Source organism: Chiloscyllium plagiosum, chromosome 4 (genome assembly GCF_004010195.1).
Source record: "Chiloscyllium plagiosum isolate BGI_BamShark_2017 chromosome 4, ASM401019v2, whole genome shotgun sequence".
NCBI lineage: Eukaryota > Metazoa > Chordata > Chondrichthyes > Orectolobiformes > Hemiscylliidae > Chiloscyllium > Chiloscyllium plagiosum.
The window spans coordinates 122,174,063-122,195,166 of record NC_057713.1 but is presented as its reverse complement, the minus strand read 5'-3'; the positions used below and the strand labels follow the sequence as shown (position 1 = coordinate 122,195,166).

Here is a 21,104-nt window from a genome sequence, read left to right as displayed (position 1 = left end):
CTCCGAAAGCTAGTGTGCTTCCAATTAAACCTGTTGAATTATAATCTGGTGTTGTGTGATTTTTAACTTTATCCATTATCTCATTAGCAAATTCCTTTAATAGCGTAGGATGCATTCCATCACATCTGGGGACTCATTAATCTTTAGTCTCTTTAGTTTCCCTTGCACTTTTGAACCTTGTAGGACCAAATTACTGCAGATGTTGGAATCTGTACTGAATGCAACAAATGCTGGAGGTCACAGCTGGTCAGACAGCATCCATGGAGAGACAGTGAGCTCTGATGAAGACTTAAAACATCAGCTGGCCCTCTCTCCATGGATTCTGCTTGACTCATTGTGGTCTCCAGTACTTCTTGCTTTCAGTACTTTTTCACGTTAATGTTTTCACTCCGATATATTTAATTCTGCACTCAAATTTACCTTTGAAATGGAGCAATCAAAATAATTCTTCTTTTTCGATGTGCAAATTATGGTTTTGTAGCAACTACACAAATGGTATCCCCCACTAAAAGGATGTCACTATCATGCCAAAAGGACTTTCTGCCTACAACACAAATGAGTAACATGGGATATGATTTTAATGCCAGTGTGTACAGGGTATGACAGACCATATCAAATAACAAAACCCTCTGTCAGAACAGTTCAGGTCAGACATGGTCAACCAGCCAGTGATTGCAAAACAAAACGCAATGTATGACATACAACAGAAGATGTGATTCAGCTATTACATTTACAAAATATATTCTTAGCTCAGTCAAGATTACTATCAATCAATATAAGATTATCAGATGGACTCACATGCGCATGCTAGAGACTACATTTATTTAAATACACAGTGACTAATGAACAGAAAAATATTTGGATTCCTAAACAGGCTTGGGTCAGGTCAGGTCAGACCAAACTTAGATATAAAAATTAAAAATTTCACTGGTCAAGGATAGGTCAGAATGTAAATAGTAATGAGGACACAAGTGATCTACAAAGTAAGAGACAAAGATCTAGTGAGTAAGCGGATATACATATATCTGATGGAGTCGAATGCAAAAAAGATGAACTTTGGCAGGAAGAATAGAAAAGCAACATCTTATGTAAATGGAGAAGAATTACAGAACTTTGAGGTACGGAAGGATCTGGTTGTCCTGTTGCATGAATCACAAAGGTGGTCTGCAGGTGCAGCAATTGATTGAGAAGCAAAAGGGAATACTGTATATTACAAGGGAGCGGTGTTGCGAGAGTGGTACAGGGTGTTGGTGAGACCACGTCTGGAATACTGTATACAGTTTTCGTCTTCTTAATTAAAAGAGGATATGAATGTGTTGGAAGCAGTTCAGAGAAGGCTTACTCGGTTAATTCTTCAGAGTCAGAGTTATGCAGTACAGAAACAGACCCTTCAGTTCAACTCATCCATGCCATGCCAACCAGATATCTTAAATTGCCCTAGTCCCATATACCAGAATTTGGTCCATTTCCGCCTTAATCTTTCCTATTCATGTACCTATCCAGGTGCCTTTCAAATATTGTAACTGTACCCACCTTCATCACCTCCTCTAGCAGTGCGGTCCATGGATGAATCAGCTGTGTGAAAAGGTTGTCCCTCAAGTCCCTTTTAAATCTATCCTTTCTCACCTTAAACCTGCACCCTCGAGTTTTGGACTCCCAACTCTGGAAAAAAGACCTCGGCTATTCACCCTACCCATGCCCCTCATGATTTTATCAACCTCTACAAGGTCATCCCTCAGCCTCTGACACTGAGGGGAAGATGTATATTTTATTAGCAAAGGTTGAACTAACTGGGACTCTATCCATTAGAGTTTAGAAGAAGGAAAGGGATCTTATTGAAACTCATAAGATCCTGAAGGGACGAGACAGGGTGGATACTGAAAGAATATTTTCTCTTGTGCGAGAGGCTAGAACAACGGGACAGGGTAAAACATAAAGGTCTTCTATTTATGATGGATATGGGGAGATTATTTTTCTCTCAGAGGGTTGAGTTTCTTTACACTTCCTCAGAGAGGAGAGGTAGAGTCATTGTATATGTGGAGGTAGAAAGATTCTGGACTAACAAGGGAGACAAAAGTCATCAGGAATGTAGGGTAGAGGCCACAGTCGTATCAGCCAACAGGTGAAATGAAAGAGCAGTCTTGAAGGACTGAGTCTCCTCTTTCTGTTCCTAACTATATTTCTGTGTACACACACACACACACACAAACAATCACAGACATACACGTATGCACACACACTCATACACTCTCAACTATGGCTTGTGGACAATAAAGAGGGTGAATATTCAGTTTGGCCAGCTATATTCCTGGGGTGCCACAAATTTCACGGTTAAACATACAGCTATTTACAATTTATATCAATAAGTTAAGGGATTGGAACAAGTGTGATGTCTCCAGGTTCACTAAGAATACCACATTAGATAGGATATAAAGCTGTGAGAAGGACCAAAGAGGCTGCACAGGGAAATGGACGTTTGACTGAATGGGCAAGGAATTGGCAAATAGAATGTAATGTGGAAAAATGTGAATCACAGTGGTCAAAAAATAGGAAGACATTGCTGTGCTTTATATATTGATAAGTCACACAATCTTGTAATGACAGTCTGAAAAAATTACAACCAACCAGGTGAGAATTTCCATTTGCAGAAGAGATTTAGAACCATCACACAGACAGATTAAAATCCTCATTCCCTGCCTTGTCCACACATTCAGATGCAGAGATGTTTTGCCGCTGTGTCAGTTTTCTGACTGGATATTATAACATTGTAACGTGAAGATGCTAACTCTAACAGTGTTTGCGTAACACCATATACTTGGTGTTTTATATTTAAAACATTGGCAGATAGAATATATGGCAAAATGTGATTTACATTTGTAGTGACAAAAGAAAAGCAGAATGATTGTTTCAAATGGTGAAAAGTTATTAAATATTATTGTGCAGGACGATTAGCGTGCCCTTGTCCATAAATCACAGAAAGTTAATGTGCTGCTGCAGCCAAATATGAGGAGGTCAAATAATGCGTAGCCAGTTACTGCCAAAAGATTGTATTAGGAAATTGAGGAAGTCTTATTGTGATTACACAGGGGTTTTGTGAGAAAATGACTACTATGGAACAGGAAGGCACGCACATGGTGACAAAGGGTCAGAGAGGGACTAAAAGGCATCAGATCAGGTCAACTTTGAATTGAAAATTTCAAAATTGACTCTAATCAACTGCCATTTGCTGAACCGGTTCCAAATTTCTATGCCTCTGTGTTCAGAATTATTCAACTGCACTGTTTCTGTGACTCCATACTTGACTGTATTGAAATCCCACTACTACAAATTTTCCCATTCACTGAAGATATTAATATCACTTTGAAATTTAATGCTATCCTGCTTATAATACTGTCAATATGGCATTGTGTCAGATCATCTTAAATCATTAGTAACTGAGAACACACACGCGTGCACACACACACACACTCTGCAGGTTAGATGGGAGTTACTCAGACAAATACAATTTGAAGTCGCACTTAGGCAGGACAAATAGATGTGCAGAATACTTCTTGAATGGTAAGAAGTTTGAAAGTGTACAAAAATGAACCTAGGTGCTAAAATGTAGATGCAGCAAGCTATTAGGAAGGGTAACGGAATTTTTTGCCTACATTGCAAGAAGATTCGAGTACAGGCGTAGTGAAGCCTTGCTTCATTGGAAAGGAGCTTGGTTAGAATGTACCTGGAGCACTGTGTGCAGTTTTGGTCTCCTTATCTCAGGAAGGATATAACTGCCACGGAGAGAGTGAAACAAAGGTTCACCAGACTGGTTCTCTGGCTGATAGGACTCTCCTATGAAAAGAGATTGGCGAACTGGGCCTGTATTCTCAACAGTTCTGAAGAATGAGAGATGATCTCATTGAAACTCACAAAATATTGAAAGATAGAGGTGAGGTGCATTCTCTGTCTAGAACCAGGAGGCTCAATTTGAAATTAAAGAGGCTGTCACTTGGATTCAAAATGAACAGATTTTTTCCTTTGTTGAGAAGATTGTGAATCTTTGGAATTCTCTACCAGAGTGGGCTGTGGACTCAGTCATTGAATATGTTTGAGGTGGACATTGAAGGATTACTGATTTCCAGTGGCGTACAGATTATGCTGAATAAAAGTAATTGAAATGTTCAATCAATCATGTTTATGCTTAATGACAGGATAGCTTTATAGAACCACTCCTTGTAGTTCTTCTATTTTCCATTGTCTTTCTCCAACAGCACCATGAAACCCCAGTTTAAGATGACATCTCAAAGAGCATTGTGCTCATGCTCATACTGCATCAAGTTCAGCTTAAATCATTTTCTCAAGTTTGTGGAGTACGGCTTGAACATTCAACCTTAACAGAAATGAGAATGTTGCCACTAATCAAAGCTGAACAATGTGTTTAAATTATGATGAAATTAAACCAAAGGATAACAGCTGACTATTAAGGTATTTAACTTTCTTATGTGGAAATAAGATTGCTGAGTTATTGGGTAATCTACCTTTGAATCAACCTTATCCATTTTGGCTTGAAAATAGTTATGGTATTTACAAGCTATTTTAGCGTGATCCACATATGCAAATATTAGAGAATGCGCCTCAAAGTATGCACTCTGAACCACCATTACATTACATCTTGTGCTAATTAAGTCTAAATTACTTATGCTTCCTCTCACAAACTAAACTGCATTTAAACTAGACAGCTAGAAACAACCCAATGGGGGTGCAATTAAAACTATGGATGCTATTGGGGTCCTAATACATAAGCACAAATACCTCAGAGGGAGGTATCCACCGTAGAATAACATGGAAGGATTTGAAAACAGGATGGGAATTTTAAAATCAAAACTTTGGATGTCTCAGAGTCAATATCAGAGAGCACAGGATTAATAGACAAACAGGAGTTGGTGTCTTTGAGGATACAGGCAACAGAGTTTTGGATACCCTCAAGTGTTTGGGGGGTTATAATATGAAAGACCTGCTAGGATAATTTGGAAAAGACATGTCTGGAAGGAACAACAATGTGGCTAAGGTTTTCAGCAGGTGGTGAGTTGAGACAGGGTGAAGTAGAGGGATAGTATGATGGTGGGGTACAAATAGGCTTAGTTGGAATTGTGCGGCCGGAAATTCATCTTGAAGTTCAAGTGTGATGAACAAAAATATAGAAGAAAAATGTGCATTTATATAGTATTTTTCACAACCTCCAGACATCTTAAAGTGCAACTGAGCTCACAAAGTACTTCTGAATTATAATCACTGTGGTAATGTAGGAAACATGATAGCCAATTTTGCACTCAGCAAAATTGGACAAATTGCAATATGATAAGGACCGAATATCCCTTTGCATGATGTTGACTGAGGCAGGGAAGCAGGGACAGCTCTTCTTCATATCCACCAGATCAGGAACCTTGAGGACTCAATGTAATGCATGTAATGCAATCACTGTGTGCTGCACTGGCAAAGACAAAGTACTGCAGTAGAATGTCTGCCTTAATTTTTGAGCCTAAATCCTCAACTTGAAGCCAAAACTGTCACAAAGGCAAAAATGCTATGAACTGAATCACTGCTTTTAGTCTCAAACCATGGTAGGCAGGAAAATAGAGTCAGTAGTAAGGGGTATGAAAATACTGGTTTCTGCCTTCTCAATATTGTAATTGGAAGTAATTTTTTGCTCCATCGGTAGTAGATGCCAGAGAAACAGTCTGAATTTAGTGGTAGTCGAGGAGTTGACAGAGGTGATAGTAAGGTGGAATGGGTATCGTTAATACACATATGAAAATGAATTCTGTACTTTTGGATGATGTCACCAAAGGGCAGCGTGTAGATGATAAATATGATGAGGCCAAGGATTGAAAGCTCCAGATGTAATGATTCAACAGCAAGAGGGCAAACTACTGCAGGCGATAATCTGGAAATGATTAGAAACATAGGACTGAAACAAAGGTGACATTAGTCCTCCCAGATGTAAGGCAGTAGAGGGGCGTTAAAAAGGATGAATGATCAACTGCATACAAAGCTGTCAAAAAAGACAGAGGGATAGTTTACCTTTGTTACAGTCAGAACAATATAATCAATAAACTCTTATTAAACCGAGGAAGAAGTAGCATAGACCAGAAAGTGTAGATTGGAAGACATTATAATGAAACTTCCATTACATACCATAAATAGATTTGTTGTTACTGGTTTTCATTTACTCTTTTTAAACCTATTCCACACATTTGTGGTGGAGAATAATTTAGTAATTTCCTTTTTGCTAAATTTGAAGTTTGTCCCAGCTCTTAAACCCAATCAGTGGCTTTGGTTACAAGTTAATTATCCCTTTTATCTAGGAATATCAAAAATATGCAAGGCCAATTTTTTTTATAAATGTTTCATCTCTAATTAGTTTTTGTTGTGGCATTGCCATTTAATCACCACCACCCCCTCCACAAAAAACGCTTCAGTAAAAATAACGAAGCAAATTGCTCAAAATGAAAAAAAAGTCAGGTGACGGCACGAACACATGAAACACAGCTCAAACTTAATTCCATTAGAGACAGACTGCCTCCGCAGAATTGAGGTTAGTAGCACTGAACAAGACATCATTTCATTTGCTGTGGTCTTCCTGCTAGCCTTGACATTCTTTCCCAGGCTAAAACAATGCAGGCTGGTGCCCTGAACACCATACACCCCCAGTTTCACATTTCTTTCAGGCCTAGAACCTGTTTGTTCTTTTCCTTTCACTCAACTGAATTTTAGTCTGAATCAGTCAGTCACTGCCATCTGGTAGATCCCTATAGCAGCTGATCAAGAGACCAAATTGATATTCTCACAAGGAGGATCTGTGCACATGCCATGGGCCTTAATTGACATCAACAAATGGTGAAAAGAACAATAACTTACTGAATTAGAAATTGTTGCAGGATCATATAATCAACGCCATTTTTATTCTGAGTTCCTCGCAATCACTGTCATCATGTAACACACATAATCCTGATTTACAACTATATTTTTGTTAGTTAATCAAAAACCTGGAACTTCCTTCCTACAGATGCATCTACACCAGATGAACTACAGGGGTTCATCACCACGCTCTCAAAAACAATTAAGGATGGGCAACAAATGCTGGCCTTGCCAATAATGTCCATACCCATGAAAGAATAAACAACAAACACAGGAAGCAGCATTCAGTCCTTCATCCCTGTTCCAGTCTTAAATGAACAACAATTGACACTTACGATCAGGAAAACTGTTGACACAGAGAATGACGTGGAGGTGCCGGTTTTGGACTGGGATGGACAAAGCTAAAAAATCACAAATACCAGATTGTAATCCAACGGGTTTATTTGGAAATACAAGCTTTCGGAGTGCTGCTCCTTCGTCAGGCAGCAAATGGAGTAGGATCATAGGACACAGAATTTATAACAAAAGATCATAGTGTCATACAATTAATGCAATATATTGAACAAACCTAGATTGCTGTTAAGTCTTACCATCTTTTAGAATGGCTTGCAGGTTTCGATTCATTAATATGTAAATTCCAGAACTTCTTTCAAGTCACATTCCGAGATAACTTAAAGTTTTATAACAAAAAGGTGACATCGTCGCTCAGCTCAAACAATGCATTAAAGGTGCGAGATTAAAGTCTGTACATATTCCAATCTTGAGTCAGACTGGTTCTACTTCCAAAGTAGGAATTTATAAAATGTCACATAGATTATAAAAAAAATTGACTGCTGACAGATTGTGTGTTTTTTGAACAAAATAATGTATCTGCAAAAGCAATTATGCAAATGCAAATTCACCCCCGAGACTTATATGTGTGCATGCCTGGGAGGGAGGGAGGGAGGGAGAGAGAGAGAGAGAGAGAGAGAGAGAGAGAGATGGGTGCGAGCATATGCCTGTCTGTGAGAGGGTGCGTGCATGGGAATGATTTGCCATCCAACATTACCATTTTCCTTTTTGGTTAGTATCAGTCCAAATAGTTTCCTGCTGATCCCATTAACTTCAGTTTTGCCAGTGGGGATCCTTGGCACCCAACTGGTCAAATATTTCCTTATATAAAAGGAAGCAGCAAAACAGGAGAGGGTGAACTAAAGAGCAGGTCTATGATGAGGCGGAAGCCTGGAGAGAACAAAAGCAAATCAGCTGAAATATGAGACAAAAGGAGATGGCTATGGACAAAGAAACAAAAAACAAAACTGAAGATATAAATAAGACAGAATTATTAATAATAGATGCTGTATAAACAGATGAGGACGTTATAATCAGAATTTGTTGGACTTCATGTTTAGTCTGAAAGGTGTATAGTGCCTGATTAAAACAAAGTTAAAAAGTACATAACACCAGGTTACAGTCCAACAAGTTTATTTGAAAGCATTAGCTTTCAGAATGCTGTTCCTTCATCAGGTAGCTGTGGAACAGGATCATAAGACAGAATTAATAGCAAAAGATTATAGTGTCATGCAACTGAAATGATATATTAAACAAACCTATATTGCTAAGTCTTTCATTTTTTTTATATAATGGGTTGAAGGTTTTGGTTCATTTATATGTAAATCCCAGAACTTCTTTTAAGTCACATTCTCGAGATAACTTAGTTTTATAAAGAAAGTGACATGTCAGCTCAGACAATGCATTAAGGGTGTGAGGTTAGAGTCTCTCTGTATCACAATCTTGAGTCAGACTGGTTCTATTTACAAAGTAGGAATTGATAAAATATTACATGGGTTGACTGCAGATTGTGCACTTTTTGACCAAAATAGAATACAAACTCACCTCATAGACTTGTGTGCAAACATGAGAGACAGAGACAGACAGACAACATGTGAGTGCACATCAGAAAGTGTATGTTTGTGTATGTGCATGCTTAGTAAAGTGTATCAGAGTGTGATTGAGTATAAGCCTGTGAAACAGTATGTGTGTGGGTGGGAGTGCGGGAGAGGTGTGTGTGTATATGCGTGCGTGTGTTATTTTCAGCAGGTATAAAGTGGATATTCCAGGAGTGAAGCTGGTCAAAACTCCTCGGTTTTAAACAAAACAGAACTTATTCAGAGTACCAAATGGAGCACACATAAAAGAGAACAGAATACAGAATAATTTAACCTATCCGAAAACCCAACAGACTATCCCAACTTAATGATGCTGTACTAAATATGTGCACGTCCCCATACCATAAAAAAGGTAAAATCAAACACAGGAGCTTACAGGAGAAGTGGAGATGGCAGAGAGGTTCAGCATGGAACACCTTATTCCAAATAGCTCTTTCTTTGACCAGCAGCCTCAAAGCACTGACTGACTGCTTGCTTGCTCTGAGCAACCAGACTGCTAAAACCAAAGCCAAACCAAACCAGAGAAAAGTTGGGCTGGGAGAACTAGCTACTTCCCTTTCATTCTAAGAGTTTTTTTTTAAAACTTAAAAGCTTCTTCTAGTAGATCAACCCAGACATTTTGGCAACTCTGCCTTGTACAACACTTTTGAAAAAGCCAAGGACAACGTAACTTTGTTAATGGAGCAGCATCATCACAATAAGGTAGCAAATAGAGTCAGTGGACTTATTGCAAATTCCACAGCAAGTCTTTCACTTTGAGCTTCCAATACACCTTATACCCAATTTATGAAACCCCAGGCTCTTTAAACCCTTCCATTTAATTTGGCAGAATGCTATGCCTCTCACGATTTTATTTCAATATAAAGCACCCACTAATTCAATAGGAATTATTTCTCCACCCTAAAGTTTAAGTTGACAGTTTTCTTCGACTCCACTAGTTCAAGATGAAACACTTTCCAAATTCATTCATGGGATGTGGATGCCATGGCAGTTCCCTATTGCACTTCCCTAGTTGCAATCAAGAGGCTGGTGGCTGCCTTCTTGAACCTCTGCAATCCATTAGGGAGTGAGTTCCAAATCTTTGACCCAGTGACACTGAAGAAACGGCAAAGTATTTACAAGTCAGGACGGTTATAGGTGTGGTATTCCCATGTATCTGCTGTTCTTGTCATTCTAGATAGTAGTGGTTGTAGGTTTGGAAAGTGCAGTCTAAGGAGTCTTGGTGAATTTCTGTAGTGCACCTTGCAGATGGTACATACTGCTGCTGCTGAGCATTGGTGTTGAAGGGTATGAACATTTGTGGATGCGCTGACAATCAAGTGGACTGCATTATCACGGATGGTGTCAAACTTCTTGAGTATTTTTGGAACTGCAGTCATCCAGGAAATTTGGTAGTATTCCTTTATAATCTTGAGTTGGACAAATTTTGAATTGTCAGGAGAGTTACTTATTGCAGAATTCCTAGCCTCTGTCATGCCCTTGTGGCTACAGTATTTATTTAAGTAGTCCAGTTTAGTAGATAGTAATGCCATTGAATGTCAAGGGGAGATGGTTGAGTTCTCTCTGAAGATCACCAATGTCTGCCACTTATGTGGCACAAATGTTACTTGCCACTTGTCGGCACAAACGAACATTTTGTTTAAGCCTCACTGCTTTTGAAGATGGAGCACTTCAGTATCTGAGTCATCCTGAATGTCATTGAACACTGTACAATTTTCACTGTCATGATCCACTCGGGAAAGTGTGTTGACTCTCAGGCTCAACTATTTCCAGATTGTCACAAAAGTTAAAATCAAATTATTCAAAGTCCCCATTTTACCTCCCTCACAAACTCAGGTAAACAGAATACACTGACCAGGTTTTTCTATTTATCAAGAAACTATTGTTCATTACAAATAAATCAGTTCTAACCACAAATATAACATCAACTTATAACTCTTTGTATTAAACTCTACACCTTCTCAAATCCCTACATATATATGCAGAGTGATGCAAACAATGAAAATAAAAGTGTTATGGGGAGAAAAAATAAGGAATGCAGCTCAATAACTCCAGTCCACAGGATTCAGTTACATATCCTTTTGCTTGATCAAAGTCCTTCTGATCTCTGATTATCTTCATTCCAAGTTTTCTCAATTCACCAATTGTTCAGGCATTGGTTAGGGGCAGTGGAAAAATGGTGAACGAAAATAGCTAGCTACCTTCCAATTCTTCATTATATCACTGCAAGGAGAGAGAGGTTGCCACCTTTTTAGAGTCTGGAGGCATTCTTCTGGTGAATTGTTCACACACTGGCTGTCCACCTGCCCAGGGGTCGACCAGAAAGTTGTTGTCATGCTGAGCACCTCTGACCCACACAACCAGTCCTGTTTGAAAATCCAATCAATAAACTCCCCCTGGGGAAAAACTGCCTTAAATACATACCCATGGTACCATTAAGTCTAGTAATCACCCCCAACTGCTTAAACAAGGCAACATTATAAATGTAACTTGAAAATGCTTTCCACAAAATTGTTTTAAACCTACAATAACTTCTTCTAGTTCCCACAGCTTAAATTAGCATCCTTTTCTCCTTTTGATCCACAATCCAAAATAAAGAAAAATAAAATGATGTGAGCTTTACATCAGTGAATACACTCAATTCTGACGTTTTGATTGAGGGAAGGTCCTTTATGAAACAGATGAAGATGGTTGGGACAGGACACTACCATGAGGAACACTAGTTGGAGCTGTGAAGAATGAACTTTAACAACCACAACAACCTTCCCTTGTCCCTTGATGTCACACTCAGTCACATGTGGGTGGACCTCTGAAATTGTGCACGTTTGAATCAAGGCTATGGTGAGGTCAGGAACTGAGCAGATCTGCTGGGACCCAAACTGCGCATCACTTAAGCAAGTGTTTTTTGACAGCACTGTTAATGACCTCTTTCATCACTTTGCTGATGAACAAGAGTAGACTGATGGGGCAGTAATTGGCTAAGTTGGATCTGGCCTGCTCAAGGTGTCGAGCACACACCTGGGTAATTTTCTACATTGTTGTAGATGTTAGTTATAGCTGTACTTGAAGAATATGGCAGGGAATTCATACGTAGAGCATATGAATTCAACATTATTTGCTGAATTTTGTCCGAGTCTACAGCCTTTGTGATATCCAATGCCCCCTACTGTTTCTTGATCTCACATGGGGAGAATCAAATTTTCTGAAGACTGACATCTGTGATATCAGGGACCTCTGGAGGAGGCAGAAATGGATCATCCATTTGGCACTTCTGGATGAAGATTGTTGCAAATGGTTTAGTCTTGCCTTTTGCATTGATATGACAAGCTCTCTAATCATGGATGATGGAGATATTTGTGAAGCCTCTGCCTCCAGGGAGTTGTTTCATTAATCATTCTTGACTGGATATGGTAAGATTGCAGACCTTAGATCTAACCCACCTTACCCCAGTTCAAAGCATAATTTCTTCCCTCATGCTGACACTGTCTCATTGTAGCCAGTTCATGTTGGTATGCTTCAGTCATCCCCTCAGTTCTGCCCTTTTCTTTACTCTTGGCTTCCTGTTACACCTTTTAAAACTCTTCTACGACTGAACTTATCAGATTGAGAGGGAGGCATTGGCCTAGTGGTATTATCATTGGACTGCTAATCCAAAGACCCAGGTCACACTCTGGGGACCCGGGTTCAAAACCACCACTGCAGATGGTGGAAATCGAATTCATTAAAAATCTAGAATTAAGAGTCAAATGATTATTATGAATCCATTGCTGATTGTCAGAAAAACCCATCTGGTTCACTAATGTCCTTTAGGGAAGGACATGTGACTCCACACCCACAACAATGTGGTTGAATCTCAACTACTTTACCTGCCTCTGGGCAATGAGGCATGGGCAATGAATGCTGGCCGAACCAGCATGTTCCATTAGGAAATATTTCTGCTCAGACAGTAGTGGCTGCTGATCAAGCAGATGAAGGGACCATCATGTTAAAATGTTTAGAAATTCATCATGATCAAGTTAGCTAACAAAAATCCCTTTTTCCTCAACAGCACTTTCCAAACCTGAATTTTCTACATAGAAGGACAATGACTGCAGACACATAGGAACACCATTTTCTGTAAGGTCCCATCCAGACTACATATAATCTTGAACTATATCACCATCCATTCAAAGTTGCTGGGTCAAAGCCCTGAAACTGTCTTCCTTATGATTTGGAGATGCCAGTGTTGGACTGGGGTGTACAAAGTTAAAAATCACACAACACCAGGTTATAGTCCAACAGGTTTAATTGGAAGCACACTAGCTTTCGGAGTGCCCCTCCTTCATCAGGTGGTTGTGGAAGACACAATTGTAAGACACAGAATTTATAGCAAAAGTTTACAGTGTGATGTAACTGAAATTAGACATTGAAAAATACCTTGACAGACAATCAAGGTATTTTTCAATGTGTAATTTCAGTTACATCACACTATAAACCTTTGCTATAAATTCTGTGCCTTACAATTGTGTCCTCCACAAACACCTGATGAAGGAGCGGTGCTCCGAAAGCTAGTGCTTTCAATTAAACCTGTTGGACTATAACCTGGTGTTATGTGATTTTTAACTTTGTCTTCCTCATGGAATGTAGGTATGCCCACAATACTAAGGACTGCAATGGTTCAACAAGGCAGTTTGCCACTATTTTCTCAACAGCAATTAGACATTGACAACAATGCTGATCTAACCAATATCCCATTAACAAATTATAAAAAAAGCTTCATGAAACTAGTCCACTAAAAGTTTAAAAATAAACAAGAAATTTATTTGACATGCAAGATATAATGGTAACAGAACTTTTGAATTACTGTCTCAAATAGCATTGAAAGGCAAAGTTGAAAGGCAAAGTTCTACAATGGAAAATTCTAAAAATACTTAAAATTAAAACATGAAAAACTGCATGCTTTTCCAATTTTGCTAAAACATCTATTGCTTTTGCTCATTCTTTAACAAATGTAAAGATTAAATTATACCAAACAAACTAGTCAGTTTCTTTGAAACAGAAGTTAATAGATTTTCACTGCAGAGAATTATACTTGATGCCGTTGATTATTTGGCAATGTGGAGAGACAGCAACAGGTTTATACAATCTTCAGAGGTGAAAATCCTCAACCTTTTGTATGGAATGTGTAGTTTCCCGCTACTTGGTACTGACCAGCTGCAAACTTTAGGAAAATTGACTGTAATTGTGTGGTAAGTGTAGTGAATCACTACAAAGCTACACCTTTGACAGAGACCTTCAACACAACTGGAAAGCCTGATGGGAGAAATGCCATGTTTTGTTTAGTGTTCGGGTTGGTTTGTTCTTTCCCAGAAAGGTAGGAAAGGCCACAAGCATTGCTAAGTATACAGCCAAGATGCATAAAGCCACAAGAATTCTCACAGTTGAATCTAAAACCAATATGAACAGACTTTGGCACTCAGCCAAGGTCAAGTACAGTTAGTAAGAAAGTCAGATTAACTACTGAATTTATACCATTGAAGACAATATAAAAAATACTAACATTTTAATTATAAATATAATAATTTCTAAAAAGTTTCCATGCTTCTGACTTGCCAACAAAACTCATTGTCTATTTCCTGGCAATATCATTAGTACTAACAAAGAAAACTGACATACCAAACCACAAGGTAAATCTTTTTAAAAAGTAATTATCAGATGTCAAAAGACATTATTGTGTACTGCAGCTGTGACTATGTAATTACCTGCTTGCATTACTGCAAACCGTAGTTCAGATTTAATAGTTCAGTTGAGAGTACTCTGAAATGCATTTGGTCCACTATTACCCTTTCCAAATATTCTTTCACTCACAGGTCCAACCCTGGGAACATTACAAGCTGAGACATAGGTCAATAAGAAACATTGGCAAACACAATAGCCATTGCCTCAAACAGTGCTGTTGACAGACACTAGCACAAAGGCACTGAATAGAGTCCCCCTCAGTTCTCACACACAGCGAAGAATGAGTCAGTGTACTGCTGCTTTGGTGCTCTGTTTGTACAGTGTATACAGCTTTTGTCTGCAGCCACTGTTCTCTTCTGAATGCGGACTAAATAGTCTAGGAAGTGCAATCATAAGAAAAGCCTTTTACTCCTACCTCCAGCCAGCACAACGTTCAGTGCGTGTGATAGGCCAGCAAAGAAGTCTAAAGTCATCTCTTTAAGTATAAAGCCACTTTTACTTGCCTGAGTTAACTGCTAATTTGAATCCTTCAGCTCAACCATAGATTGTAACCCTTTCCTATCTGCTTAATAGCTGGCCATAAATCAATGTTACTAACTAATCATAACAAAAATTGTACTGTAATAATCTGCAAAATTCAAAAACCTATGATTAGAAAGTGAAATTTCTTAAAACACCTTTAGACAAGGTAGAAGGTTCTGCATATACTAGTGCTGCTCCGAACTGCCCCTTAGTAGATAGGAACTGAAATCAGCTCAAAAGTAGACGCATTCGACTAAAAAAGATGCTTGGTTACAAAATCTATGAGAAACTTATTTTTCGATGCTTTAATTGCAGAAAAATCTCATGCTTACAATGTGCTGTGTCAAAGTGGAGGGTATGAAGTAATCTAAACACGAATTAAAGAATTTTAAACTTGAGGTGTTGGAAACTACAAAACCAAGTAATTCAGCAATGTCAGCGTAACGGGTTAGTTGGATTGGGCATGCAACAGGGTATAATGTAGCAAATTTTGGATAAATTTGTAGTACTTAGAATGTTTTTTAATTATATTATTCTCTTCGGCACTGAAATGTCTAATACACAAAACAATTATATAATTGTTTATCTTATCTCATAATTTCATTGAACGTATTTGATGAACTTCTTTAATGTCGTGGAAGGGCATAAGAATTTTTTTTCCCATTCATTAATTCACTGCATGAGGGTGCTAGGCCCACTTATTGCTCAGTGAGCAGTTAAGTGTCAACAACAACATTGCTGAGGGTCTGGAGTCACATTTGGTCAGACCAGTTTTTCTTTTTTAAAGGACATTAGTGAACCAGATTTCTTCTAAGTTGGTAATGGTTGCATGGCCAATATTATGTGCCAAGGAGTGATTTTAACTCAAGTGCCCAGAAAAGTACCTGGATCTCTGGATTAACAGCCTAGTGATAACACTACTACACCATCACCTCCTCATACCACATACTAATTTAGGTCGTAAGGAGAACCTTTTTGGTAAATAGATGAGTGCTAAGCAACTGAGAAAAATCATGAGGGTGCTGGTGAGGTAACCATGTAATAAGTTGCAGGCAGGTTGAGAAAGATGAGAGATTTGTTTATCACAGTCACACATTTTGAGACACCAATAACAGTTTTCGCAATGCTAGGGTGATGAACTGTAACATGATTGGATGTATGCATTACAATTCAGATGCCTTTAGGAACTGGACAAATTCCTGGATTCAAATTGCTAACACAGTATTTCAAAAGAGAGGTAGGATTTTGTGAGATGTACTCCAGAATTAGTTTTGATTATCTTTAAGGGTCAAGGTGAAAGTTTCCAGAATTGCATTTCTCTCAAACTGGTCCGGCATTTATACATGCATTTATAACAATTGATCAGATGAACTGAGAGCAGCTGATAGCAGACTAGAAAGTCTGGGTCTTTGGTTAGTGTGGGAGTTGGGTGAAGTGAGGGAAAGAGATATTGCATTCCCTAATCTATTTGGAGAGCACCATTTTAGCCTGACATCTTAGAAGTCCAGTAATGACTTAGGTATAAGCTAAGAGAGGCAGATCTTTTTCCCTTCTCTGCTATCATTTACTCTGAGCTTAAAATTGATTAATTTGGCAGCATCTCATTTCCAGGAGCCAGAATTTATTTGCATTGATTACTTTGCACCATGACTTTCATGGTGCTTGGTACTAGTCAATATCATCAGATTCCAAAAACTGGTTCACTGATGTCCTTTAAGGAAGAAAACAGCCATCCTTACCTATTCTGGACTATATGTGACTCCAGAACTACAACAATGTGGTTAACTCTTAACTGCCCTCTGGGATGGGCAGTGATGCCCTCAGCCTGCGAATTAATATGAATAAAATGCCTGTATGGCAGTAACCTACATTTTGCCTTAAGCATTTTTTTAGTGGAAATAACTGTACAATTAGGGTATTCTATTTATGGTGGTCACTATGTTCTGAACTAGTTTTGATGGCCGTCAGAAGTAGATGGAGAATTCAGAAAAGAATTTCACAGAATATGTTATTTCTCAAATTGGCCCAAGTGTTTTTCTAAACGTGTATTTTTGCATTTACCATGTGATTATAAGGCTGCTGACAAATGAGGAGTATGATGTCTAATTGTAACATGACTATGACACAGATGCACCAAACGAATTGAGAGCAGCTAATATAGACTGGACAGTTTGCAAGTTTGGTTTGTATGAAAATTTGGTGAAGTGGTGGATTAAAATGTGCTTTTACTTTCCCTAACTTATTTGGACAGCACCACTTCAACTGCTGGGGGTCAGAATTTTTAAAAAGTGCCATTTCAGAGTCCATTAAGCTGACCAGCCTGCATGTGTTTAGAATAAGTATCTGTGTAAATAGCTTGTTTAAGGACATTAGAGTTAGGGAGGGTCTAAAACTTTACTATCAAACTGAAGACAGTTTCCTGTTTAATTATAGAGTGTATAATTTTCAGTTTTAAGTGATAATAACATTTAATAGACACAGAAAAATGGTAAGAAAAGCAATTAGTATCATGCGAGTGTATAAATTAATTATATTTAACAAATAACACACAGACAGTAATGGGACAGGTTTAGTGTTGCAGCCGTGGTATGTGAGGGATTTTGGACCTGGAAGTGGTCCAGGGCAAACACAACTAGAGCAAATGGCTAAAATTCCAGGAACTTTATATCAGAATTATTGAATTTGAAGCAGAGTTGAAAACATGTCAGGAAGGAGGAGAAACTGAGAGATACTTTGCTCCAGAAGGCAGTCATGTCCCTTAATATAGTTAAGTCCAATTCTGCCTACAGGGTGCCACAGTGAGGCAAAGTTGGACAATAATCTACTGCCGGAGCCTCTGCCAGTGCAAGTTTGAGGGGTTTACCTGTGCGAATACAAACAAGTTTTGTAGGGATGAGGAGCAGGCTGAGCAGGGCATATTGTTTCAGGATGCCTTTTAAGTGGCATCGGTAGGGGGTTGCAAGTAAACAGTAAATAGTTAATGAGGAGAAAGTGAGGTCTGCAGATGCTGGAGATCAGAGCTGGAAATGCGCAGCAGGTCAGGCAGCATCCAGGGAACAGGAGAATCGACGTTTCGGGCATAAGCCCTTCCTGAAGAAGTGCTTATGCCCGAAACGTCGATTCTCATGTTCCCTGGATGCTGCCTGACCTGCTGCGCTTTTCCAGCAACACATTTCCAGCAGTAAATAGTTAATGTACTAGTTGAAGATAGTATAACGATGGAGATGAACAATCTTCTGATGTTGCCTGTCCTCGGATGCTGCCTGAATTGCTGTGCTCTTCCAGCACCACTAATCCAGAATCTTCTGTACAGGCCAGACTATGAGTCCAGAACACTATAATGTCAACTAAAAGTAAGGGTTCAAGTCTCCTGCTCAGGGCTGGACAGGAACTTAGAGGTGGTATTTTGGAATGTGAGTGGTGCACCCAGTTATTATGATCTATCTAGATACTAATGCCAGAGATAGGACCAAGAAAGAGGTTATGCTTAGACAGCGTGAGGAACTAAGTATCAAACTGAAGAGTAGAACACCATGGATAATTAGAATCAGATTATTACCTGCGCAACATGTTATTTGGCAGAAGGCACATAAGATTAGTGAAATGAATACATGATTCAAATGCTGGTATGGGAGAAATGGGTTCCAGTTTGTGAGGTATTGGCACCAGTGCTAGGAAAAATGAGGACTGTACAGTTGGGGCAGTTTGCACCTGGACTATGCTAGTACCAGCATTCTAGCAAACCATATAACTTGATAAGTAGGAAGAATTTAATCTAAACAATGGTGGTGAGAGATTAATCTTGTAGTTGTTGCAGTTCAAGGGCACAAGTAAAGGCAACAGAACAAATTAGTAAAACAGGAAATGAGAGTCAGAGAACAGCAAAGATGTGCAGAAAATAAACCTAAGAATGCACCAACAGTCAAGACTATATGTGACAAAGATAACAAAAAGATAAAACCAACGACTCTGAATCAGAATGCACATAGCATTTGCAACAGAGTAAAGGAATTGATTGCACTTGGATTAAACAAATATGATCTGACAGCTACTACAAAGATGCATGATGGGAAGGATTGCGACCTGAAAATTGAGGGATATAGGACCTTCTCAGTTTCTCCACCACTTCTAGTTTTCGTTTGTTTTTGTTAAGAGGAAGTTGGGGCTCTGTGTATTCCAGTGTGCTCTCTTCTGTAATAATGAGCTGTGTGAACAGAAGACAGGACCAAAGAATATTTTAAGTGTTTTGGGCAGAACTGGCATCGGTAAATGGAGGTGATTGAAATCAGTTGTCCATTCACGTCTGCCTGGAATGCAGAAGAGGTTGGGTAAATATTCTACTGGGGACCAGGACTCAAGGATGCAATTTGTGAATAGGAGTTAATCAATAGCTACAAAATTATTAGAGTGATCAAAGGTCAAGGCTAAGCAATTGGCATTTTGAAAGTACAGTTATAATTTGCTCTTTCAAGGATAGAGGCAGAAGCAAGTAGAATTGGGATATGGAAAGACGATGTGAGCAGAAATGAAACATAAAAGTTATCAGAAATGGCTTTTGCAATGTAATACAAAAGGAGTAATTAGACCACTTGAGATGGCAATGGAAAAAGGGCAGCCATGGATATGAAATCGGGAGTTTATGAAAGGAGAGAGTAAGAGAGGATAAGAGCCAGTCAACCCAGATGAGAGAGCATGGCAAAATGAGATGGAGAATGAAATTATCAAATGGGAAACTACTCACTGCAAAGACTTAGGGAAGAAACAAGCAAAGATATCTTACACATTGCTGATAACGAGAGATATTGTTAAAACTTTTCTTCTTGCACTTAACCAAACATAACGAAAATGCCACATATGAAGAGAGTAACAAATATACTTACCAGAAAAGGGTGCTGATGAGTGGTAATTGACCCAGATTGGACTAAGGTAACCATATAATTAGAACTGTATCTTAAACGTGTGCATTAGTTTAAAATCAACCAATATACTTTCAGTACTTTGCTCAAAGCTACTTACTCTCCATCAACTGCTGGTCTTCTGCACACACAATGAAACTTGCCACCGAAGTCAATATAAAGATCATCACCCACAATATGGAAAATTTTACCAATGACTATTTTGTCTTTGGTCGGGCCCATCTGCATTAGAGGAGAGCGTCTCAATAATGATGCAAATGAGTCACTTTTCTGGGCCATCACCTAAAAGAAAAACATTAAGACATTATAAAAATAAATACATTGAAAATATTAATAATTAATATAATTTCAATTGAATTTACTCTTTCAGGTCATATTTAACAATATTTTGTCCATGAAATCAATTTCAACAAAAATTAGCCCTGACATTGTGGTAGGTGTAGCAATTATGAAACTGACACCTCACGTTTTCACGACTCCTCTGAATCTACCATTATCTGGAATCTCTAAATACCCAGTCAAATGCAGAAATCCAGTAGTTCCTGTCAGTGATTCTACATTTCTCCAAAGGATATTCTGAAGTCCCACAGATTTGAACTGATGAGAACTTGCCTTTTTATGCTATTAAACTTGCTGTTAAAGCCTTTGAGCAGTTAGACCTGTTGAATGGGGTGCAACAGAGTTCTTAATGATATAAGGTGTTAAGAACTTTAAGCAGGAGGAAGCAACTCAGCTCCTTGAGCCTGACCGCCATTTAATAGGTGGTTGATCGAATCTCATCCTCAACTTCACTTTCCGACCATACTTAAGGTCATAATTAGAATGAAACAGCTTCACCGGCTGTGAAAGCAAACTGTATATTTGCAGAAATTAAGATAGTTTCATTATGGGAGAAAATAATTTTGAATTTTTTAAAGCTTGATTTCAGCTTCTACATTAATCCGGTGTCTAAATCTCAATAACTTATCCTGATGTCTGCCAATTTTTTTTCATAAAGTGAAGATATGCAGTGGATTTTATCTCCTGCTTTGTTAAAAATGGTTCTGTTTCATAGTTGGGTTGTTTGTCTTGCTTCACAACGTCACTATTGCAAGGTTCCTGAAGATCCCCTTAGCTGGTCGTT

The 21,104-nt window shown here is 38.6% G+C and overlaps 1 protein-coding gene across 2 annotated transcripts in view; it reads right to left on the bottom strand.

Annotated features, from left to right (window-relative positions):
* The window catches only part of tpd52 (tumor protein D52), a 150,257-nt gene that overhangs the window by 44,039 nt on the left and 85,114 nt on the right, over window positions 1-21,104 (bottom strand). For both annotated transcript variants that reach the window (XM_043689103.1, XM_043689102.1), the window contains one exon: window positions 20,082-20,263. In XM_043689103.1, the coding sequence (XP_043545038.1) occupies window positions 20,082-20,263 (182 nt within the window). The remainder of the gene's footprint in view (window positions 1-20,081; window positions 20,264-21,104) is intronic.